Source organism: Nothobranchius furzeri, chromosome 13 (assembly GCF_043380555.1).
Source record: "Nothobranchius furzeri strain GRZ-AD chromosome 13, NfurGRZ-RIMD1, whole genome shotgun sequence".
Taxonomy (NCBI): Eukaryota; Metazoa; Chordata; class Actinopteri; order Cyprinodontiformes; family Nothobranchiidae; genus Nothobranchius; species Nothobranchius furzeri.
The window spans coordinates 62,774,375-62,799,041 of record NC_091753.1 but is presented as its reverse complement, the minus strand read 5'-3'; the positions used below and the strand labels follow the sequence as shown (position 1 = coordinate 62,799,041).

The following is a 24,667-nucleotide window of genomic DNA, read 5'->3' as shown; positions in this document are numbered from 1 at the left end:
CGACCACCCCCGCCGGGGACCCAGCAGATCCCAGGGACCCAGACCCCACCTGGCAGCCACCGGGATTGACCAAGCAGACGCCAAAAATCTTAAACCCCCTGACCTGGGAGCTACGAACACTCCAGCAGACCAAGGCACCACACCCCACACCAGGTGTGGCAGGGGGAGCGGAGACGAAGATCTATATCATCAAAAGAAGTCCCAGGAGAGGGGAGGAATCAAAGGCCCCACCTGACATATACAATCATACACAAACATAGTCACACACTCCCTCCCTCATGCTCACACATGCACATACAACCAAAGACTTGCAAAAATGCACTCCGGACACCCACTCATGCTCCCCATACACACCCTATTCACTCTGGTCCCGGTACTGCTGCACATGGGGTACAACCATCACCGGTTACCAGAGTTTGACCCTTTCTCCATTCATTTTCAATGAGACATGCGCGACAAAGCGATAATTGCGGGTCTCCCTCCTACTAAGCCAAACGCGAAAAACGTGCGTGTGAAATTTTGTGCTTGTGCACGTGTTGTGCACAGGCGACCCTGCGACGCAATCCCAGAAAGTTGAAATATTCAACTTTTCATCGCTGTCGCTCGGACGAGGACCAATCAACGGAGGTTTCATTCACTGACCATTGAGCGGACAGGATGCTCCGTACATCTCCGAGCAAACATGGATGAGAAGTTGACTATTATTATGTTTTATAGTAAAATCAGAAGTAAGATTTCACATAACTCTAGCAGCACCTTGTGAAACATCATATCTACCGCTTTATTAACTCTGAACCGCTTAAATAACCTTAATTCCCTCCAACCTGACACAGCCAAGCAAAACAACGGACGTTTCGATTTCGCCATGGAACAGAACGCGTAGACGGCTTTGCCGCTGGCCTAAACTTAAACCTAAAAGACAGGCAGCCAATGAAGCTCCTTTAGGATGGGGGATATGTGAAACCTTCTATTCGTGCGCATCAGGATTCTTGCAGCAGAGTTCTGCACTAGTTGCAGGCAATGGAGCTCCTTCTTGTTCAGACTAGAAAATAAACTATTACAACAGTCTAAATGGGATGACAGAAAGGCATGAATGAGGAGATCTTAATCATTTCTTGACACCACACATCTAAGCTTTGAGATGTTCCTTAGTTGAAAAAAGCAGTGTCTCGTTAGCTGCTAACAGTGCTGCACTAAAGACATTTCACTGTCAAAGATGACTCCTAAATTTCTAAGGCTTAACTTCACAGATCTGCTGCCCAAATCACCCAGGAACTGCTTAATCTCCGGGACAGAACCAACAGGGGCAGCAACCAGAGTTTCTGTTTTGTTAGCATTTAGCTGCAGGGAATTTTCATTAAGCCATGTCTTTATCCCCACTAAACAATGGAGCAAAGAGTCTAACTTATTCAGCTCAGACTGCTTAAAAGAGCAGTATAGCTGAATGTCATCAGCAAATAGGTGGAGTGAAACGTCACTAAACCTTTGATTGATCTTACCCAAAGGGGTCAAATACAACAAGAAAAGATCAGGACCCAGGACGGAGCCTGGGGGCACTCCACTCAACAATTCTGCAGATTCTGACCTTGTTTGGTTTGCTGTAACACTAAAGCTATGTTCTGATGAATAAGAGGAGAACCACTGAAGGACTGTCTCTGATAGTCCAATTTGGTCCCTCAGTCTCATCAGCAAAACCTGATGATCAGCTGTATCGAAGGCTGAAGAAAGGTCCAAGAGAATCAGAACAGTGCATTTTCCAGAATCAGCAGCCATCATAGCATCACTGGACACTTTCAATAAAGCTGTTTCCGTAGAATGATGTTCACGGAAACCAGACTGAAATAGCTTAAGGATGTTACTTTGGTTGAGGAAGGTAGACATCTGTTCATAGACCAGTTTCTCAACAATCTTAGAAAGAATCGGAAGTTTGGAAATAGGTCTATAGTTGCCAAGGTCAGTTGGGTCTAAACCTACTTTCCATAGGCGTCATTTTAACCGGGGACGCCGGGGACATGTCCCCGGCAAAATTCATGATCGGCAGCTGTGTCCCCCCCCACTTTCAAAAAAGCCTGCTGATGAGGATTTTTGTTTTACCTGCTCAGATCTTATACCAGGGGTCGGCAACCTGTTCCCATCAAAGAGCCATTATTACCCATTTCCCACGGTAAAGAAAACACCGCAGCAGCCGCAGCGTTGCGGGCGGGGCCTACCCTCAGACAGCAGAGCGCTGCTCACAACAGGTGACAGCAGCCGGGGGCATCGCACCCGTGGGGGATTCAACACCCACACTTTTCCAGCTGTTTTGCTCACCTCCACACCAGTCTGGTTTCTTTACGTCGCACTCACTCTGTTTGCCTCATCTCCTTCTTCACCTCCCAGCCGATGTCGGGTTTCCAGGAGAGCAGGAGAGTGAGGGACGGAAGAGCTCGACTGAATTCATAATTTTACATCTTGGCATTAGCTGTACAAAGTCTGAGTTTGATAAAGTGAAGAACAACAATTTGCAGAGGTTTATAACTGGCGCGGCGCCAGGTTTTCATTTTTGGGTGGGCCACGGTAATTTTGGACTGACCTTAATAAGCAGTGACTTAAGTGAAGCAGGCAGGTCGCGCTAGAAAATTTAGTTTAAAAAGACGTCATAAATGTTTTCCCCAGTCATTTTTATTTCTAAAATATGAAGTAAAAACTCACAATTTAATTTTCATTCATTTGTCATTAATATTTAGTCTACAACCGTGCGTTGAGTGGACCAACTTCCAGTAAACGCAAAGCATCCAGTCCACCTCTCCAAATGCGTAAAATGTGCATCAGCCGCTAGGCGTGCCGCGCGCACCGTCAGCTGATCAGCCCAGACAAAAGCAGAGCAAATAGAGAAAGAATAGAGGATGATTGTGTCTGGATGTGGATGGAGATTACATTTTACAGCAGCCTGATCATCATTTAAATACGTAAACCATCACCTGTCTTCTATCCACGCTATCAGCATTATTTTAATTGGTGTGTGTGTGTGTGTGTGTGTGTGTGTGTGTGTGTGTGTGTGTGTGTTTTCCACTTCAAACACTGGTCTAACCAACCAGACCAGCGTGTCCAGTAACATATTAATGTTACAATTAAACTTGATTAACCCCAGAGCCGTGCGCACTGCACTGTACTGACTGTAAATGAGGGGGAAACTATTTAATCGGATCCTTTACTTTTCAACATGGTTTAATGTAAAGTTTCATTCAGTACAAACTTTAGTTACACCAATCTAACGAGACAGAGCCTGGATTTGTATTCTGAACAGTTTAAACATGTTTGAAACGGAGACGTGCGTGACGCGTCTAAAATTCGCACCTGCTCCGCTATTACGGAAATTAAACTAACAAGATGAATAACATGAAATTATTTTAGGCACAGACAACATCCCCCACACTTTTGAAAAGCTTGCAACGCGCCTGATCGCTCATGTACGTCTTAATTATCTTTCATTAGACGATAATCAATAAAACAATTTATATAAAATGGATCCAGAAGTTGTAGCCCGTCTCTGCCTTCAATTTTTGGTATTTTTCACCCTGTTGATGGTTTTACTGAGCAGGTGCCACTTTTGTCATACGTTTCTTTTTAACCCCGGATAGCCAAGCGGGGTGCAGCAGTGGCAGTTGCCGAGGCAAAATCTCGGGCGTGGGAGGAGTTTGGTGAGGCCATGGAGAAAGACTATCGATCGGCTCCAAAGAGGTTCTGGCAAACTGTCCAGCGCCTCAGGAGAGGAAGGCAGCAATTCGCTCACACTGTTTACAGTGGGGATGGGGAGCTGCTGACGTCAACTGAGGCTATAGTCGGACGGTGGAAGGAATACTTTGAGGAGCTCCTCAATCCCACCAATGCGCATTCCGAGGAGGAACCAGAGCTGGGAGGCCTGGGGATGGACTGTCCGATCTCGGGGGCAGAAGTTGCTGAGGTAGTCAAACAACTACACAGCGGCGGAGCCCCGGGGGCGGATGAGGTTCGTCCTGGGTATCTCAAGGCTATGGATGTTGTAGGGCTGTCATGGTTGACACGTCTCTACAACATTGCGTGGTCATCGGGGGCAGTTCCTAGGGAGTGGCAGACCGGGGTGGTGGTCCCCATCTTTAAGAAGGGTGACCTGAGGGTGTGTTCCAACTATAGGGGATCACACTCCTCAGCCTCCCGGGAAAGGTCTACGCCAAGGTACTGGAGAGGAGGGTCCGATCGATAGTTGAATCTCAGATAGAGGAGGAGCAATGTGGTTTTCGTCCTGGCCGTGGAACCGTGGACCAGCTCTATACCCTTGCAAGGGTGATGGAGGGGGCATGGGAGTTTGCCCAACCAATCCACATGTGCTTTGTGGATTTGGAGAAGGCTTATGACCGTGTCCCCAGGGGCACCCTGTGGGGGACGCTCCAGGAGTATGGGGTGGGTGGCTTTCTGTTAAGGGCCATTCAGTCCCTTTACCAGAGGAGCGTGAGTTTGGTCCGCATAGCCGGTAGTAAGTCGGACCTGTTCCCAGTGAGGGTTGGACTCCGCCAGGGCTGCCCTTTGTCACCGGTTCTGTTCATCACTTTTATGGACAGAATTTCTAGACGCAGCCGTGGTGTGGAGTGTGTCGAGTTTGGTGGCAGGAGAATCCCGTCTCTGCTTTTTGCGGATGATGTGGTCCTCCTAGCTTCATCCAGCTCTGACCTTCAGCTCTTGCTGGGTAGGTTCGCGGCCGAATGTGAAGCGGCTGGGATGAGGATCAGCACCTCCAAATCTGAGACCATGGTTCTCGACCGGAAAAGGGTGGCTTGCCACCTCCGGGTCGGGGGAGAGGTCCTACCTCAAGTGGAGGAGTTTAAGTATCTCGGGGTCTTGTTCACGAGTGAGGGTAGGAGGGATCGGGAGATCGACAGGCGGATTGGTTCGGCGTCTGCAGTGATGCGGACGCTGAGCCGATCCGTCGTGGGGAAGAGGGAGCTGAGCCAGAAAGCCAGGCTCTCGATTTACCGGTCGATCTACGTCCCAATCCTCACCTATGGTCATGAGCTTTGGGTAATGACCGAAAGAACGAGATTGCGGATACAAGCGGCCGAAATGAGTTTCCTCCGTAGGGTGGCCGGGCTCAGCCTTAGAGATAGGGTGAGGAGCTCGGACATTCGGGAGGGACTCGGAGTAGAACCGCTGCTCCTCCGGATCGAAAGGAGCCAGTTGAGGTGGTTTGGGCATCTGGTCAGGATGCCTCCTGGACGCCTCCCCGGGGAGGTGTTTCGGGCATGTCCTGCCGGCAGAAGGCCCCCGGGTCGACCCAGGACACGTTGGAGAGGTTACATCTCCAATATGGTCCGGGAACGCCTTGGGGTCCTGCCGGAGGAGCTGGTGAACAAGGCCGGGGAGAGGACGGCCTGGAGCTCCCTAATTGGGATGCTGCCCCCGCGACCCGGACCCGGATAAGCGGAGGAAGACGAAGACGAAGACGAAGTTTCTTTTTAAAACATGTTTAGACTGTTCAGAATACAAATCCAGGCTCTGTCACGTTTGATTGTTGTAATTAAACTTTGTAGGTGGGGAAGGTCAGAAAGCAGCTCAGAAGCGCCGATATGATTACGCACAAGCGTGACGCATCAACCCGGTCTCACATTAAGACCGGGTTGGAACTGTTCAGGTTTACGCAGACAATCTTTACATTTAGAATTAGCTTACAGATGTAAAATTAATGCAGTAAAATATAAAGCTTTTTATTTAAATATCCATTCATTATTTCACAAGCACAGAGAGCCGCATCAGAAGGATGGAAGAGCCGCATGCGGTTCCAGAGCCGCCGACCCCTGTGCTAGCCTACTTTATTGTCCCCAGCAATTTTTAAACCCCACTCAAGTGTATGGTTATTGTCCCCAGCAATTCTGAAAACAAACTGACGCCCTTGCTACTTTCTTCAGTAGTGGCTCCACAATGGCATGTTTAAGCGCGTTGGGAAACACGAGTGAAGTTGACCATTTTGGTAATACACGAGTCTATTACCTCAAACACTTTTCTGAAGAGCCTACAAGGAATGACGTCGGATGAACAATGTGAAGGCTTCATCTTAGCCACTAGCACTGAAATGTCAGCAAGTGTCACAGTCTTGTAAGAGCACCACATACTGGAGGTGGGCTCAGAGACTAAAGGAGAACCACCAGGGGAGGACAAAATATTATCTTTAGTCATCTCTATATTGTCTGTGAAAAATCTCAAAAAGATGTTGCTATCTGCTTCACAGAAAACAGGGGTAACTGCAGGCGCAGGACATACAAGGGAATTTATCGTGTCAAATAACACTTTGGGATGTTTCTTAGATGAGGTTACCAGTTGACAAATTTAATTAAACCTTGCATTTTCAACCATCTCGTTGTATGATGACACAAGATCCCAGAGGTAAAGTCTATGGACCTCTAATTTTGATGATTTCCACAAGCGTTCAGTCTTTCAACATAGCCTCTTTTGACTTAGGATTTCTTCATTTATCCAAGGACACGATTTCCTTTGTTTTCGATACGTTAGATTTAACAGGAGCTACCTGATCAAGAATTTCAACACCGTGGTCGTTAATCCAGTGCATTAAAAGATCCTCATCGAGACAATCCAGAAATAAAAGAGGATCAAACATGTCAGAAAAACTATCTGCACTGTTATCAGTGATAAGACGTCTCAGGGACCTTTTTTCTAGAAGCTTGGATTCAGGACTGAAGTTAAGATCAAATGAGACAAAACTGTGATCACTCAAATGGACATCATTTACAGACAAATTCAAAGTGTCCAGGCCAAGTGTGAAAACCAAATTTAAAATATGGCCTTTCTGGTGGGTAGGTTCAGAAACAAGCTGCTTGAAATGAAAAGCTTCAGTCAGTGATAAAAGTTCCATTGCGGGATAACAGGCTAAATCATCACATATCTTTGGCATCAACAAGAAACTATAGAGCTGATGAACACACGGGCGTGGTGCATATAACTTCACCAGTTTATTTGGCTACTCGAGTTCAAAGAGACGGTTTGCACAAACAGTTGTCAAGCAGAGCGCATCGGAAGCGAGCTTGTGATTAGTGCACGTCTTTTTGCCACTTGGGCAGTGAAGAGAAACGCACATCAATGATGGAACAGACGGCCGAACCAAGCGGTTCCCTGCTGCGCGGTCTGCTCCGTGTCTGCAGCCTGGTCTGCAGGTGTGTGAGCCACGTTCAACTTCTTCTGTCAGCTTTGGCACTTTCTCTTAATTCTTTATCTCGAAGCTTCTTCACATTTTCCCAGTTTCCTTACGTCTAGAGGAACATGCCCTGAAATCATCTAAATAGTTTGATTGGTCAGCTCATGGTCCAATGGGCTTTTCGAGGTCACGTAGGTCACTCGTAATTTGGACCAATCAGCAGCCTTAAGTCAGCATCTAAGATAGACAGAAAACCTGACAAGTTATAAAACACTGTTTTTTGTTTTTCTTTCTTACCTGACATGATAGGCCCCTAAACATCATCTGCCCCTGGCCCCTGCCCCGGTTGGCCAGTGCATTAAGACGGCTGTGTGTAGACCCAGTTCATAACAAAAATCATTCAAATAACAACAAATGCTATTTCTATTAAGTCCAGAATTGAAGCCAGCGTTTTGCAGGAAGTTCTGTTCAGTTGAATTAATATTTTCTGTAAAATGCTGATTGGACAGATTAGTTCAGTGCATAAAGGAGACAACCTAAAGCCTGGTTCCCACAGCTGAATCACAGCAACTCATCCAAAAGTACACACTACACACAACGCAATTTCTTTCATGGAAGTTCCGCGATCCGACGGGAAATCTTGTAAGAAGAAAACAAACAAGGTTGATGCTTTTCACATCCATCACTCCGCTTTCTGATTGGCTAAATGCCACATTACACAGGCAGCGCATTCATTTGTCCTCGAAAATCAGAACATGACAACTCAACATGTTTCAAAGCTTTATGATCAGAGTGGTCCCAACGTCCTTCCAAGCATACCTGAGTGCTGATAACACACCACACAATCTGATAAGATTATCTTTAGAGCCCTTGTGGTAATCAAGACCTACTTTAAGCCGTTGGAGGGGCAGGGCTGGTCAAAAGTTGGCATGATTATCCTGGTTTAGCGTCCAGGAAACAGCAGAGAATGCTTATGCTAGTAGAAGCTAGCCTTCAGTGTTAGCAACTTCACCACACAGCAGAAGCTCCTCCAGGCATGTGTTATTTGTTGAGATAAAACATCCATGTTGCAATTCTGAGGTAGACGTCACATTACATCTGAAAATGTCCATGATCAGGAAATAAGACTCCAAAGCCCCCTTCAGACAGGCCATGAAAAACGGAAATGTTCCGGACTCTGTCCGTAAGACCTTTGTGTCTGAATACAAACATCTGGATAACGTGTTCCGGAATTTACCCGGACGAAGCCCCTAGTAACAGGTCCGGACTTGTTACGGACAGGCTGGCTGCTTCAGACTGGTGAGGTAGAGTTCCGGACAAGGGGGAGGGGGAGGGGGAGGAGGAGGGGACCGGGGGACGCTCTGCGCACCTATATAACTCGCTCCTGTAGCATGCGGCGAACCACGGCAGCTCGCCTCCTACGGTACCGCCTAGACGCGCGACGGAGCGCTTCACACTGCCTCAGTGATTCCTTTAACCATTGAGCTTCATCATCCAGGTCTCTTATGCGTCTTCGTGTGCGCAGAATTATGCTTAAGCGCCTCGTGATTTTTATCTTGAGGGGCGCTATAGAAATTATATTTTCTTCTTCTTAACATAAGTCCGATTCTCCCCCCCCCCACCCCCCCACCACCACCGTCAGACATCTGGAACTTTTCCCCGCTGTGTGAACGCAGCCGAAAGGACAAGTTCCGGTACAAAAGTGGTGTGTCTGCAAACACAGTTCCGGTTAAATACCGGATTGAATTGTCCGCACATGTTCCAGAATGTCTATCTGAAAAGGGCTTAAGACCTGCCGTCTGAAGCTCAGTTGTGATGTGGGCCATTTCTAGTTCCTGGAGATGGTGCACCGGTATACCCCCACCCCTAAGTACGACTTTCACGGCATTCATTCCTACTAGAGACAATTGTAAAAGTATTGATTAAACGAGTGTCCCACGTCTGGCTGCGTGGTGGCACAGTTGTTAGCACTGTTGCAGTAAGAAGGTTGCAGGTTTGAAACCCAGCTGCAGTCTTTCTGCATGGAGTTGCGTGTTCTCCCCATGCATGCGTGTGTTTCCTCCGGGTACTGCAGTTTCCCCCACAGAGCACAACGTGCCCTATAGGTTAACAACTGTACGTCGCTCGCTTTGGATAAAATAAACAAATGCACATAAACCTTTAACGCACATGTTTTGTATTGATCACAGAACTATCATAACTAAATCAAATCACAAAGTGTCCCCTTTCAAATATTGTGCCCAGTTGTTTGAACTTCACAGGACAATTTCTTTTTCACGAGTGCGTTGACACATGTTTGTTTTTATTATTTCTTTATTTTTCTCAGATATTTAATTTGTTGCCTGTCAAAAAGGTGACAAATACCCCATATAAGATCTGGGATCGAGCAGAATGTTTACATGTGAGGCCAAAGAGATATGCTCTGCCTTATCCTGATGAAAAAACAAAAGATGCCCACACAGTTTTCCAGGTATGTGAAAAGAACAGTTGGATAATACTAATCGTTATATAATAAACACTCACAGGCTCCTAAAAGCCTAGGTTTTGTTTCTGTGCACGACATTTTTTGATGATGCCTGTTGTTGGATTATGCAGAACATTGGACTAAAGATGGCAACAAATTTGGCTCTGAAAATGCCTTCGTGTTTAAAATTCAAGGGAAGAGAATATCATCAAGGACACAATGGTACTGTTTTAACTTGTCTCGTGTGACTTGGTTCCCACTTCTTTAACTATCCTTAATTATTTCTTTTTGTCCCTCTGTTAATGGAGGAATTGCTGTTGATTATGTAACAAGGTCACGTGGCATGGCTGGACCACCAGTACCAGCTTTGGGCGGGAATGCTGGACCGTTACCGACAGACATCACAGTTCGCACCTTTTTCCCTGAAACTTGGATATGGGATCTGGTGGAAGTCGGGTGAGCCTCTGACATGTAGCAATTTTTCATAACATTTTTCTCTGCCATCTCACTATACACACCAATGCAATAATTAATATAAATGTTTTTCTATGGTGACTGGACCTTTTCCTTGTTATTTACCGGTCCTGCCTCGGTATTCCAAGCATGCCAGAGGAAGTAGCTGAATGCCGACATTTTTCAGGGTGTTTTCTGCTCCACAAAAAGGACACCTAGTGGTATCCTAATTGTATGAGTAACTTTACTAAATCAGTTAGCCCCAAAAATCAAAGTAGACAAGTTGTGAGACAAACTATAGCCTTGTGTTACTATGACCTTCAGCCTCCTGGTTTATGAAGCTATGTTATCTTTGTATTGTATTATATACATAACTACTGCACAGGTGCACATTTGCACCAAAGTTATTTGCGTATAGCAGTTCCTTTATCATGATGCTCCTTTGAATACTGATGTAATGTCATTATTCTTGTCAGTTCCCCCGGAAGATGGCCTTAACTCCTTCTTTCCACCGGAGCCATCAGCAGCGCGTTACTGCAGCAGCACGTCATAGCTGCTGATAGGAACCGCTGTGGTCAACAGAACCTTTTCAACTGGAGCCGTCAGCAGCGCGAGTCGGCCGCGTCTCAGGAGCAGCATGTCGCGGCCTTTACGCGCCGGTTCTATTTTCTACGCGCGACGCCTCTGAAACGGGTCAAGTTCGACATTTTTGGGGAAGGAAAGACAGGAAATCGGACGCGGAAACGGAGCGAAGCTCCCGAGATTTTCAGAAAAAAGAAACGTACTGCCTTCCGGTTGCTTTACTTTAAAAAATGTACTAACTGTGCGTCCCCGTGAGAAGTTATCACCTAGCTAGCGGTCTCCTTTGTTTTTCAGGTCCGTATTGGCGATTATAAAACAGACAGAACATAAAACACAAACCATGTTGTAGTTTTCTCCTGCTTGTTGTTGTGTTTACTGACGAAGTCACTCGTGTGACTTCGTGCTCGGTCGGTGACGGCTGCTCCCCTGCTGCTTCGTGTCTCGTGGGAAGGGCCAAGCAGCAGCTTACGCGAGCAAGACGTGCTGCTGACGGCTCCGGTGGAAAGAAGGGGTTAAGCTAAAAACACACCACACAATTTGTTTTCAAGGCATGCACCATTTAACAGTAAATGGCAACAGTCATCATGGTTAGTTAGAACAAAATCTGTTTGTGTGCAAGAGTTAAAGAAGCAAATCCGCAAGTCAGTGGGTCCAACAAAACCGATTCGTTATCAGTCAGAGAGAGAGAGAGAGAGAGAGTGAGTGAGTGAGTGAGTGAGTGAGTGAGTGAGTGAGTGAGTGAGTGAGTGAGTGAGTGAGTGAGTGAGTGAGAGAGAGAGAGAGAGAGAGAGAGAGAGAGAGAGAGAGAGAGAGAGAGAGAGAGAGAAGAAAATGAAATGACTACAGCTTCTGAGGACTCAAGCTGGACAGAATGGGAGCGTTTACGGTGTTGGTTGTAGAGCTCACCGCCATTTGATGAAGATGGAGTTGGACTGCACAGACAGCAGCACCAAGCCCATAGCTGTCCATATTATTTTCTACTTTGGGCAGCAGTAACTCAGGGGGGTAGTGTGGGTTGTCCAGTAACCAGAGGGTTGTAGGATCGACCCTGGCAGAGAGTGCTGCTGTTGTGTCCTTGGGCAAAACATGTAACTCGCCCTGCCTGCTGGTGATGGTCGGGGGGACCAGTGGCGCCAGTACTCGGCAGCCTCCCCTCTGTAAGTACGCCCCAGGGCAGCTGTGGCTACATCACCACCAGGGTGTGAAAGTGTGTGTGTGCCTTGGGCTTCCTGACAGGGTTACGGAAGGCGCTTTATAAATAAAGCTTTGATTTGATTTGAATTGGTGAAGGACTGATGGTGTTGTAAAATGCCTTGGGGGAGTTGGGGTCTAGGACTCTAGAAAGAGCTATACAGGCCAATTAACATTTCCTTCTGCTAATAAGCTAGTGCATTACCTTCATCCACCTTTTTGTGGGTTTACTAGAATTTCACTTGACCCTGGATCTCCAAATCCTTGATCAGAGCGTAACGAGACTTTTCAGTGTCTTTTGCTGCATGACCTAACTTAATTGTCCAGTCTCAGTTTGTCTGTTTAAGCAGATATGCCATCCCTCCTCTGCCAGGCTGCTGCTGCTGCTGATAAACAACGTACTCCCAGACTGCGTGTCTGTATTTATTCTTGAAATAATGAATATCTGCTTATCTTCAGGTGTGGTTCCCTCAGCTTTTAAACGTGGTTGTCTAGGCTTAGACAGGACCATCATGTCTAATCTTAAAACAGCTTTTTTGTACATGGTACCGGAGAAGATCGTGTATAACCAACTAATGCAACACCTTGAAGGCCTTTGTTAGAACATTTTCAGTCTGGTTTTAGGCAGCTGCACAGCAGAATCTGCATATTTGTGTGATCAATGATGTTTTATCAGCAACTGACTGTCACTTTTTGCGGATGTTAGGACCCAAATATGCAGTACCCCAGGATGACACGGGGCAGAGATGATGAAAAGTAAAATCCTTTATTCTTGAAGGGATGAACAAAATAAATCCAGGCAGCGAGCCAAAGTCCAAAACCCCAACACTGGAGAAACAAAGCTCACCAAGAGCACGAGCAAACACTGACAGAATACACATTCAATGGACCGACACAAGACAAAGACAAGACAGGGCTTAAATAGACTGGGAGACCAATTAAGGAAACAGGAAGCAGGTGTGTGGAGTGAGGGCTGGAGGGAAGGTAGGTGACAATAATTATCTCAATGGGGAAAACAGAAACAGAGGAGGGCAAATACCTAAACACAAAACTAAACAACAATTACCTAAAGACAGAGGGAAGGGCTCACACAAACTAGCTGGAGGAGGACATAGCACATACACCCACACACACATAACCACACACACCGAGCTGGGGACAAAGAGGCTGGAGCTGACCTGGGAGGAAAGATTAGAAAAGGTAACAACATACGACACATAACAGAGATGCAGACAAAGGACACAAGAGGGCGCTAAGAGAACACTGAAGGGAATCCAGAGAGGGATGAAACATTAGGAGACCCATAAAGGAGGGGGTAGACGCAGACCATGACACTGACTCAGGCTCCTATGTACTTCTAGTACTAGATCCTTCTGTAGTATTCAACACTGCTGATCATGCTTGACAGCTGGAAAGGGTGTGAAGAGAAGGGACTTGATAGATTTATTTTTATCTAATGTTCCTTCAAATGCTGTTCCCTAACACCCACATTGCTGTATTCTTCAAATAACCATTTTATAAGAGCAACATCACAAAAGTGTTAATGCTGGCTGTTGGTTCTGGTGAGTCGCTCTGAGGTTGTCAGTGACCCACATCTGACCTACACATTAGGAAACTTTCTGAAAGTGCATTTGGCCAGTCTAAAGTACAAACACATCTATATGTTTTAAGCATTTTTGCAAACATTGACTTTGACCTGACGTGTTTGTTCATCTGCAGAGCATCTGGAACAAAGGACGTACCTCTTACTGTGCCAGACACGATCACCACCTGGGAAACGGAGACGTTCTGTTTGTCACCTCAGGGTTTTGGTTTGGCTCCTCGTGAAAAACTCACGGTCTTCCAGCCGTTTTTCCTTGAGCTTACCCTTCCCTACTCCATCATCCGGGGAGAAAACTTTGAGTTGAAAGCAACTGTCTTCAACTATCTAAGCAGCTGTATTATGGTAATGGTTCATTTTACATGAATTCTGCCACGTTGATGTAGTCGGCATCAGACACAATATTCAATATGTTATCAGTGAGCTAAGTTCTTGTAAACAAAAACAAAGTCGTTATTAAAACGATCACTCACTCGTCACAAACAAGATTTTATTAATTTAGAACTACTTGATTTTTAAAAATTTCTCTCACAAACAGGTCAAAATAAGTCCCGCCCCCTCCTCAGATTTCACCCTCACCCCCCTCTCTGGTGACCAGTACACCAGTTGTTTATGTGGAAATGAGCGCAAAACCCTCAGGTGGATCATGGCTCCTACAGCTTTAGGTGAGGGCCAGACTTTCATTCACTCGATGATGATGAGGCTGGAGGCAGGAGGAAGTGATGACACTTTCTCAGGGAGATCCACCTCAGCAAGAACAACTATCCATCTCATTTGTTCCTTTTTAGGGGTTGTGAATGTGACCGTGACTGCTGAGGCTATTCCGTCACACGCTTCTTGTGACAATGAGATTGTGAGCGTTCCAGAAAGAGGCCGCATTGATGTTGTAACGCGTTCTCTTATAGTAAAGGTTGGTAGAATTAAATATGAGGACTAGAAAATAAGAATCAAGTCATTGAAATAGTTTTGACTAATGAAACCATCACTGTAACCCAACCTGACCGTTATTTATCCCTTTCTCTCAGGCTGAAGGAATAGAAGTAACAAAGACACACAACTGGCTGCTCTGCCCCAAAGGTCAGTCAGATCTAGATCAGGCGTGTCAAACGTAATTCCACGGAGGCTGAACTAAGAACTTAGTCCACCTTGAGGACGGACTTCTGTTAAATCTTTTGAAAAGAGGATGAGATAAATTCTCCTGTTTTTCAGGTGTTTTACTTCATTAATACAGAAATGGGACCCTTTGTGTGAGATTTATTATTAAATACCAGAACATGCCTAAGGAGAGACACTGAGCCTGGCCTTGAGTTTGACATTTGGGATATTTGTTGATGAAAATAAAAATGTGCCTCTTTAATAATGTTGTTACTGTTGTCTGTACTCAGGAAACACTTTGACAGAGGAAACAGAAATACAACTTCCTGGAAATGTGATTGAGGGATCTGCTCGTGCAACAGTATCAGTCCTTGGTAAAATCTCTTTTTAATTGCACCAAAACAAAATGGGTCATTTCCCCCTCGTGCTCCCCCCATGCTCTTTGCTCTAATCGTCTACACACATGAAAATCTGCTTCCTGCGGTTGATTTGGACTTTTGCAGGTGACATTCTCGGCCGTGCCCTGAAGAATCTGGATGGACTGCTTCAGATGCCGTATGGATGTGGGGAGCAGAACATGGCTTTACTAGCTCCAAACATCTACATTCTTGAATATTTGCAAAAAACCCAACAGCTGACCCCAGCCATTAAAGAAAAGGCATCAAACTTCCTAACCAGTGGTAAGACTTCTTCATGTTTATCATACAGCTTGTTAGCTGTAGAGTCAAACCTGTTAGAAAAAGAAAGAGAAATGCAGCAGCCATTAGTGTGTGTGTGTGTGTGTGTGTGCGTGCGTGCGTGCGTGTGTGTGCGTGTGTGTGTGTGTGTGTGTGTGTGTGTGTGTGTGTGTGTGTGTGTGTGTGTGTGCGTGTGTGTGTGTGTGTGTGTGTGTGGAGGGAGGGTGAGGAGGTTCCGACTAGTTGTTTGTGGCACTAAGCTGCTGTGATTTTACAGTAACGAATAATGAAGCTCAAACTTGCCTAGTTATGCAACATAAAAGCACCACTCTATTAGCTAGCAAAGTCAATTTCATTTGGTGATGTAGGTGCGTTTTTGGGAATTATGGTGGAAACGTTGCCAACAATGGGCCAAAGCATAAAACGGATTTTGTAGTTGTAATTATGTATGTTCAAAAGCATCTTGCCCCAACACTGTTTCTTTTCTCCAGCCTTATATTTTAAGGGTTCTAGAACTTTTTTTCATTGAAGACAGCATGTGAAACTGGCCCAGGAGCCCCGATAAATGAGCTAAAACATCTCTATAATAAAGCCCTGCAATGGAAATTCAATTACAATGGAAAGCTAAACAGTCATGTTGACAATTACAAAGTCTGGATATTCACAGTGCATCCTGGAAAGTGACACGTGTGCTCTGATATTATTCTTAGTGGTTTTTCTGTCGTCCAGCAAAGACATAGCATTAACTTGGGCTAGTGTTGTTCTGTGGTTAGCAGTATTGCCACCACCATGTATAAAAGAAGGTGCTACACAAATGCAGGCCATTTACCTTGTTGCTGATGCTGAAGCGGGTTGGGAATTTTACGGGGGGGTGATGTGATTTCTTATTAAACAACTTTATGTGATTTTTACAAGTAAAATTAATTCTATAAGAAACAAAATCTTTAGCATCCTCCATAATGTGATTTCTTCTTCCTCAGTAAGTGAGGGAGCATCAGAGGTGACTGTAGAACCTCATCTGTTTTTGAACTGTTTTGATCCAGTTGAGCTTTCAGAGTTATCAAAAATATTAGCTTCATCTAAACCTTCAACTTGCATTTTAGATCCAATCCCAACCAAATTAATTAAAGATTCATTTCCTTTGGTTACTGCCCCCATTCTAGATATAATCAATCTATCCTTAGTAAATGGGTATGTACCACAGGATTTTAAGGTTGCTGTAATCAAACCTTTACTTGAGTCTGTTTGAAATGACTAAAGAGAACAAAACTACGTAAATGAGAAGAGTACTACGTAGCAGCTCTGTGTCAAAGTTATAAAAGCATCGAAAGTCTCGGCTACGCCTTGTGGCGAGTTGGGAGTTGGATTTGCAAGCCGTACTTGTTAATGTGTGGAGCAGGTGTGAGGACCTTGTCATCAAAACATGGTGAACACATTGCAGGTTCTATTGGACAAACATAACATCCATTCAGTGAGCACAGATTAATGAAGCATTTCATTATACTATAATTATCATAAGTAGTAATAAACAAATGTTTGTTTAATGATTATCTAGATTATAAGTCATAGAAGGAGTTTATAATCATTCTTGAATTTAGCAACTGATTCAAGCTGGATCTTCTTTCTTCTGGAGGCAGACAGATGAGACATTGAGAAAGAAAGTTATTGTTTATGATTCAGACTTGCAGAGTTTGAATCCCAGCTGGTGTGAATGTTCATTTGAAGGGAACACATGCAATATTGTGTCTCCTTTCTGACCAGATGTTGAAAATATGGTGAAAGGTCAGACTGTACCCAAACTGACCATTGCTGGATGCTACAGTGAGTTAGATTACAGGCTTGTCTTGAAGACATGAAAAATTGGATGACTCAAAACTTTATGCTTTTAAATCAAGACAAGACTGAAGTTCTCATCTTTGCACTGGAACTTCAGAAAATGAAATTGCTTGGTCAAGCACCTGACCTGAATGGCATTGAATTAATTTCCGAGAACAAAGTAAGGAACCTTGATGTTATCTTCAACCAGGTCATGTCATTCAAATCCCATGTTAAACAGGTTTGTAGGATTTCCTTTTTCCACCTTCGGAATATTGCTAAGATTAGATGCATCCTTTCCAGGAGTGATGCTGAAAAACTAGTTCATGCATTTATTACATCAAGACTGGATTACTGTAATTCATTACTCTGAGACAAAGAACGGTTCAGAAGATCTTTCATGGACATAAAAACAAAGAATCGGAGTACCCGGCCCGGAGGTTTACCGGGGTCCAACCCTGGAGCCAGGCCTGGGGTGGGGCCCATGAGCGAGCACCTGGTAGCCGGGCTTTTGCCCATGGGGCCCGGCCGGGCCCTGCCCGAACCGGATACATGGGCTCATCCAACTGTGGACCCACCACCCGCAGGAGGAACATGAAGGGTCCGGTGCAGTGTGGATCGGGTGGCAGACCGAGGCAGGAGCCTTGGCGGTCTGATCCCCGGACAAGGAAACTGGTTTTTGTGACATGGAACGTCACCTCCCTGGCGGGGAAGGAGCAGGAGCTTGTGACAGAGGTTTAGCAGTACCGGCTAGATATAGTCGGACTCACCTCAACACATAGCATTGGCTCTGGAACCCAAGTCCTTGAGAGGGGGTGGACACTCTCCTTTGCTGGAGTTGGTCCGGGTGAGAGGTGGAAAGCTGGGGTTGGCTTTTTGTTAGCCCCAAGACTCTCTGCCTGTGTGTTGGGGTTTACCCCAGGGAACAAGAGTGTAGCTTCCCTGCGCCTTCGGGTCAGGGAACGGGTCCTGACTATTGTTTGTGCTAATGCGCCAAATATCAGTTCAGATTACCCACCCTTTTTGGAGTCCCTGGTGCGAGTGCTAGATAGTGCTCCATCAGGGGACTCCATTGTCCTGCTGGGGGACTTCAATGCTCACATGGGCAATGACAGCATGACGTGGAGGGGTGTGATTGGGCGGAATGGCCCGCCTGATCTGAACTCGAGTGGTGTTTCGTTATTGAACTTCTGTGCAAGCCGCAGTTTGGCCATAACGAACACCATGTTCGAACATAAGGATGCCCATCGGTACACTTGGTACCAGGCCAGCCTAGGTCGCAGGTCGATGACAGACTTTGTAGTCGTATCATCTGACCTGTGGCCGTATGTTTTGGACACCCGAGTGAAGAGAGGAGCGGAGCTGTCAACTGATCACCACCTCGTGGTGAGTTGGATCAGATGGCAGGGGAAGATGCCACGTAGACCTGACAGACCCAAATGCATAGTGAGGGTCTGCTGGAAATGTCTGGAAGAAGAACCTGTCAAGACGGTCTTCAACTCCCACCTCCGGCAGAGCTTTGACCGCTTCCCAAGAGCAGTGGGGGACATCGACTCCGAGTGGGCCTTGTTTTACTCTGCGATTGTTGAGGCGGCTGTTGCTAGCTGTGGTCGCAAGGTGGCCGGTGCCAGTCGTGGTGGCAACCCCCGTACCCGCTGGTGGACACCAGAGGTTCGGGAAGCCGTCAGGCTGAAGAAGGAGGCCTACAGGGCATGGCTGGTCTGTGGGTTTCCGGAGGCAGCAGACAGGTACCGGATAGCCAAGCAGGGTGCAGCAGCGGCAGTTACTGAGGCAAAATCTCGGTCATGGGAGGAGTTTGGTAAGGCCATGGAGAAAGACTATCGATTGGCTCCAAACAGGTTCTGGCAAACTGTCCGGCGCCTCAGGAGAGGGAGGTAGCAACTCGCTCACACTGTTTACAGTGGGAATGGGGAGCTGCTGACACCAATTGGGGCTATAGTCGGGCGGTAGAAGGAATACTTTGAGGAGCTCCTCAATCCCACCTACGCGCATTCCGAGGAGGAGCCAGAGCCGGAATATGTGGGGATGGACTGTCCATTCTCTGGGGCAGAAGTTGCTCAGGTAGTCAAACAACTAAACAGCGGTGGAGCCCCGGGGGTGGATAAGATTCGTCCTGGGTATCTCAAGGCTGTGGATGTTGTAGGGCTGTCGTGGTTGACACGTCTCTGCAACATTGCGTGGTCATCGGGGGCAATTTCTTTGGAGTGGCAGACCGGGGTTGTGGTCCCCATCTTTAAGAAGGGTGACCAGAGGGTGTGTTCCAACTATAGGGGGATCACACTCCTCAGCCTCCCTGGAAAGGTCCAATCGATAGTTGAAACTCAGATTGAGGAGGAGAAATGTGGTTTTCATCCTGGCAGTGGAACTGTGGACCAGCTCTATACCCTTGCAAGGGTGATGGAGGGGGCATGGGAGCTTGCCCAACCAATCCACATGTGTTTTGTGGATTTGGAGAAGGCTTATGACTGTGTCCCCAGGGGCACCCTGTGGGGGACGCTCCAGGAGTATGGGGTGAGTAGCCTTTTGTGAAGAGCCAGATAAGCGGTGAAGACGACGATGACATTACTCTCAGGAAGTCCACAGAATGTAGTTAAAAGTCTTCAGCTTGTCCAGAAAGCTGCAGCTAGAGTTCTGATGAGAATTAAAAAGAGAGATCATATCTCTCCTGTCTTAGCTTCCCTACATTGGCTGCCTGTTAAATTCAGAATAGATTGTACATTATCTTAAGATGACTGACTGAATAAATTGATCATTCATTCATTCATTCATTCATTCATTTTAAGATCCTCCTTCTCACATTTAAAGCTCTTAATAATCAAGCTCCATCATACATCAGTGACCTGATTGTTCCATATGTTCCTAACCGAGCACTTCGCTCTCAGACTGCAGGTCTACTGGTGGTTCCCAGAATATCTAAAATTAGGATGGGAGACAGATCTTTTAGTTATCAGGCTCCTCTCCTGTGGAACCAGCTCCCAGCTTTAGTCCTTGAGGCAGACACCTTGTCTACTTTTAAGACTAGGCTTAAAACATTTTTTATTTGATAGGGCCTATGGTTAAAATTCAAACATTCGGGGATATTTGAAAAGATAACTTGCACTTACATGCTGAAAGAAACTGATGTGTTTACAAAACCTAGATTTAGAACTAAAATTGTCATGACTCCCATCCTTCACCCTCCTCCACTTCCTCATTATACCTTCATTCAGCTCACCTGGTTCCTCTCACCAAGCTCCAGCCAAGCCCTGCTTTCCCCAGCAACCTGTCAGCTTCAATCAGCTCCATTCATTCCACCTGCTCCTGTAATCAGCCTCATCCCATTCACCTGCTTCCCCTGCTATAAAAGAACCAGCCATCCAGTCAACAGATGCCAGATTATTACAGCCTTGCCAGTAGTTCTCCAGCCATCCACCCTGCCTGATCTTTGCCTCTGGACCTTGTTTTTTGCCTTACCCCTGCCTTGCTCTCTGCCTGCCACTTTGACCTTAGCCTGCCTCAGAACCTGCCTCAGCCTTGCCCTCCAGGTACCTCTGCATTAAATAAAGACTTTTTAATATATTTTTACTGTGTTGGCGTCTTCACGGGTATTCTGAACTCGGTTCATGACAGAATAATCTGGCCAAAAATCTGACCCAACGCTGACACAGCACTTGGAGTATTTTTTTTCTTCTTTTTTTTCATCGTACCTGTCATGGAGGATCTCACACTCCTGGAGTTTATGGAGCTAGAGAAGGAGCAGGAGTCACCGTTCTGGGGAACGCGGCTGGCCATCAGGCCAGAGCCACGCAGAGGCTCCACTCCTCTGTCCAGGCCTGCTGCAAACGTCTTGTGCAGCGGGTTCATGACCACGCCGCTCCAGCCTCAAACCCCTCCTGTCAGGTCACGACGGCGGCGGTCCCGGAGGTTTTCTGGAGCTGATAAGAGGGTTAATCCTTCTCCCGTGCTGGTGTCGGCGGGTTCCACGGACGGCACCTCATGTTCTGCTTATGGACCGGTCCCGACGGAGGAGATTGTTCAGGGGATGATGCAGATGGTCGAGGAGGCTGTGTGGGAGGTCTTTGCCAAGCCAACCTGCCCCCACTTACGTCTGCGGGCGGTTGATAGGTTAAATGTCATCTTCTCCACCCATCCAGAGTTGATAGCGGTCCCAGCACTTGGTAATTACTACCTTTATGTCCGGAGGGTATATGGGTCTGCACTGAAGGATGTCGCCATGGAGGGTCTGACCTGCTGTGAGAGGTGGTCACCTTCCCCAGAACCCTCCAACGTGTCGCATCCTGCTCCGGCGATGGTCCCGGTGGACGCATCGCATCCTGCTCCGGCGGTGGTCCCGGTGGACGCATCGCATCCTGCTCCGGCGGTGGTCCCGGTGGACGCATCGCATCCTGCTCCGGCGGTGGTCCCGGTGGACGCATCGCATCCTGCTCCGGCGGTGGTCCCGGTGGACGCATCGCACCCTGCTCCGGCGGTGGTCCCGGTGGATGCATCGCACCCTGCTCTGGCGGTGGTCCGGGAGGACGCATCGCACCCTGCTCTGGCGGTGGTCCGGGAGGACGCATCGCACCCTGCTCTGGCGGTGGTCCCGGAGGACGCATCGCACCCTGCTCTGGCGGTGGTCTCGGAGGACGCATCGCACCCTGCTCTGGCGGTGGTCTCGGAGGGCGCATCGCATCCTGCTCTGGCGGTGGTCTCGGAGGGCGCATCGCATCCTGCTCTGGCGGTGGTCTCGGAGGACGCATCGCATCCTGCCCTGGCGGTGGTCTCGGAGGACGCATCGCATCCTGCTCTGGCGGTGGTCCCGGGGGACGCATCGCATCCTCCTCTGGCGGTGGTCTCGGGGGACGCATCGCATCCTGCTCTGGCGGTGGTCTCGGAGGACGCATCGCATCCTGCTCTGGCGGTGGTCTCGGAGGACGCATCGCATCCTGCTCTGGCGGTGGTCTCGGAGGACGCATCGCATCCTGCCCTGGCGGTGGTCTCGGAGGACGCATCGCATCCTGCCCTGGCGGTGGTCTCTGAGGACGCATCGCATCCTGCCCTGGCGGTGGTCCGGGAGGACGCATCGCATCCTGCCCTGGCGGTGGTCCGGGAGGACGCATCGCATCCTGCTCTGGCGGTGGTCCGGGAGGACGCATCGCATCCTGCTCTGGCGGTGGTCCGGGAGGACGCATCGCATCCTGCTCTGGCGGTGGTCCGGGAGGACGCATCGCATCCTGCTCTGGCGGTGGTCCGGGAGGACATATCGCATCTTGCTTCGACGGATGAGGTCCAAGGGGCTCCAGCCCAGCCTGTCCAAGGGGCTCCGGTGAAACCTTTCCACGAGCCTCCAGTCCAAGGGTCGACACCTCCAGGCTCTGAAGAGGACCTCTCCTGCCCCTGCTCTGAAGAGGACCTCTCCTGCCCCTGCTCTGAAGAGGACCTCTCCTGCCCCTGCTCTGAAGAGGACCTCTCCTGCCCCTGCTCTGAAGAGGACCTCTCCTGCCCCTGCTCTGAAGAGGACCTCTCCTGCCCCTGCTCTGAAGAGGACCTCTCCTGCCCCTGCTCTGAAGAGGACCTCTCCTGCCCCTGCTCTGAAGAGGACCTCTCCTGCCCCTGCTCTGAAGAGGACCTCTCCTGCCCCTGCTCTGAAGAGGACCTTTCCTGCCCCTGCTCTGAAGAGGACCCCTCCTGCTCTGAAGAGGACCCCTCCTGCTCTGAAGAGGACCCCTCCTGTTCTGAAGAGGACCCCTCCTGTTCTGAAGAGGGCCCCTCCTGCTCTCAAGTTCCCCAGTCTCAAGTTCCCCAGTCTCAAGTTCCCCAGTCTCAAGTTCCCCAGTCTGAAGTTCCTGTGTCCCCTCTTAGTCGTAGTCCAGTTTCCCCTCTTAGTCGTAGTCCAGTTTCCCATCTTAGTCGTAGTCCAGTTTCCCATCTTAGTCATAGTCCAGTTTCCCCTCTTAGTCATAGTCCAGTTTCCCCTCTTAGTCATGGTCCAGTTTCCCCTCGTAGTCTTAGTTGTGGTCCAGTTTCCCCTCGTAGTCTTAGTTGTGGTCCAGTTTCCCCTCGTAGTCTTAGTCCAGGGTGTCCGCGGGGTTTTAAAAAGCATTAAAAAGTGATAAATAAAAATAGTCAAATTTAAGGCCATTAAAAGTGTTAAATTTGGTCTCAGAGGTATTATTTTTTCCAAATTAGGTATTATTTTTTTCAGACTATCAGATGTCGTATTCTGAACATCGACATAGAAATATATTCCGAATGAAATGTTTTGAACGATTATAAAAACAAAACAAGCCGATTATTTGCTCCTCCCACTTGCGCTGCCTTGAGTTGCAAATGAAGCGCTCCTCCCAGTGTTGCCAAGTTAACTTAGCGACTTTGACGCTATTTCTAACAGCTTCTCAGACCCGCTTCTTGACTTTTTAAATCTTAAAAGTACCTAGCGAACACCTCAGAAACATCTCTGGTAACCCTTAGCTACTTTCTGGATAACTGTCGTCGACATTTCCTGCAGGTTAGCTAAACACTCCGCCTGCGCTCCGGACCGTTCTTCAGGACATTAGGAAAGGGAATGATGTAGTGATGTGTCAGTCGCTAAAGACAGCTCTCGGAGCCGGCTCCCTGTTGGATTAACCAGAGTGAGTGACACACACACCGCACCTGCGGACTCCTGAGCCGCTAAAAACGGCCAAATGTGCGCGTGCAGCGTGCTAAACACACGTGCAGCTTGCCCCTGATTGCTGCGAGACCGGGTTGGGGGGTGGGGGGTGCAGCTGTGGTTGGGGCAATTATTACATTAACTGATGGACTTGTAAATAAATAGTTTATAAATAAGGTAGAAATAAGTTCCTCACGCTGATAAATAATAACTAACCTCTCTGAGGACACGGTGCTAGTGCACTCTCCTACAGCACCTTGACATGACTCAATAAATGTTATGCAACATTTAGTGAACAGCAATTTGCATGTATTTGTTATAAATGCCACTGTATAATTCTTGCTGTCAGTATTTGCAAGATATTGGTATTTGGGTCTGTACTGGTTAGACTTAAATGAGTTAAACCAAGGTCTATAGCCCTTGGGTCATAAACTATGAGCTATAAGTATATTGGTCTTTTTATACTGGGAATCAGGAGTTATTTTAGTGATCATCTTGTTTCTTGTTTATTTTTGTCCTGATTGTGCCCTGAGCAGTTTTATGACTGAATAAAAATAAAAAAATAAAAATCTACATGAATTGAAAAATCGTCTTAAATAATCGAGATCTCAATTTCAGTCACAATAATCGTGATTATTGTTTTTGCCATAATCGAGCAGCCCTACTTTAGCATATCCGGTCACATAATGATGACGTCATATTCAGTGGTCGTTGTGCATCATTTCAGGCCTCGTGGCCAACTGTCTGAACCGCTGAACAGAAGTGCCTGGCTTATTTTCTAAGTAAAATAAATATGTGCAATACGTTGTCAACATCAGTGAGTCTCTAAGTCTATTCTTTTTGTATGTTATATATGTTAAAATATGTGTAAATAGGTCGCTGATTAACACTTGCAATTTAGTGTTGTGATGGTTTTAAAAAAAATTCTGAAGCTAGTAAAAAAGTATTAAAAAGTAGTAAATTTTACTTAAGGATTGCT

The 24,667-nt window shown here is 47.2% G+C and overlaps 1 protein-coding gene across 3 annotated transcripts in view; it reads left to right on the top strand.

The window, feature by feature from the left end:
* The window catches only part of a2ml (alpha-2-macroglobulin-like), a 58,188-nt gene that overhangs the window by 22,879 nt on the left and 10,642 nt on the right, over window positions 1-24,667 (top strand). For all 3 annotated transcript variants that reach the window (XR_008560013.2, XR_008560014.2, XM_054735001.2), the window contains 9 exons: window positions 9,486-9,629; window positions 9,755-9,845; window positions 9,932-10,079; window positions 13,569-13,794; window positions 13,988-14,114; window positions 14,238-14,359; window positions 14,475-14,526; window positions 14,835-14,918; window positions 15,048-15,224. Coding sequence is in view for 1 of the 3 variants with exons in the window: in XM_054735001.2 (XP_054590976.2) it covers window positions 9,486-9,629; window positions 9,755-9,845; window positions 9,932-10,079; window positions 13,569-13,794; window positions 13,988-14,114; window positions 14,238-14,359; window positions 14,475-14,526; window positions 14,835-14,918; window positions 15,048-15,224 (1,171 nt within the window). In the remaining 2 variants the exon portion in view is untranslated. The remainder of the gene's footprint in view (window positions 1-9,485; window positions 9,630-9,754; window positions 9,846-9,931; window positions 10,080-13,568; window positions 13,795-13,987; window positions 14,115-14,237; window positions 14,360-14,474; window positions 14,527-14,834; window positions 14,919-15,047; window positions 15,225-24,667) is intronic.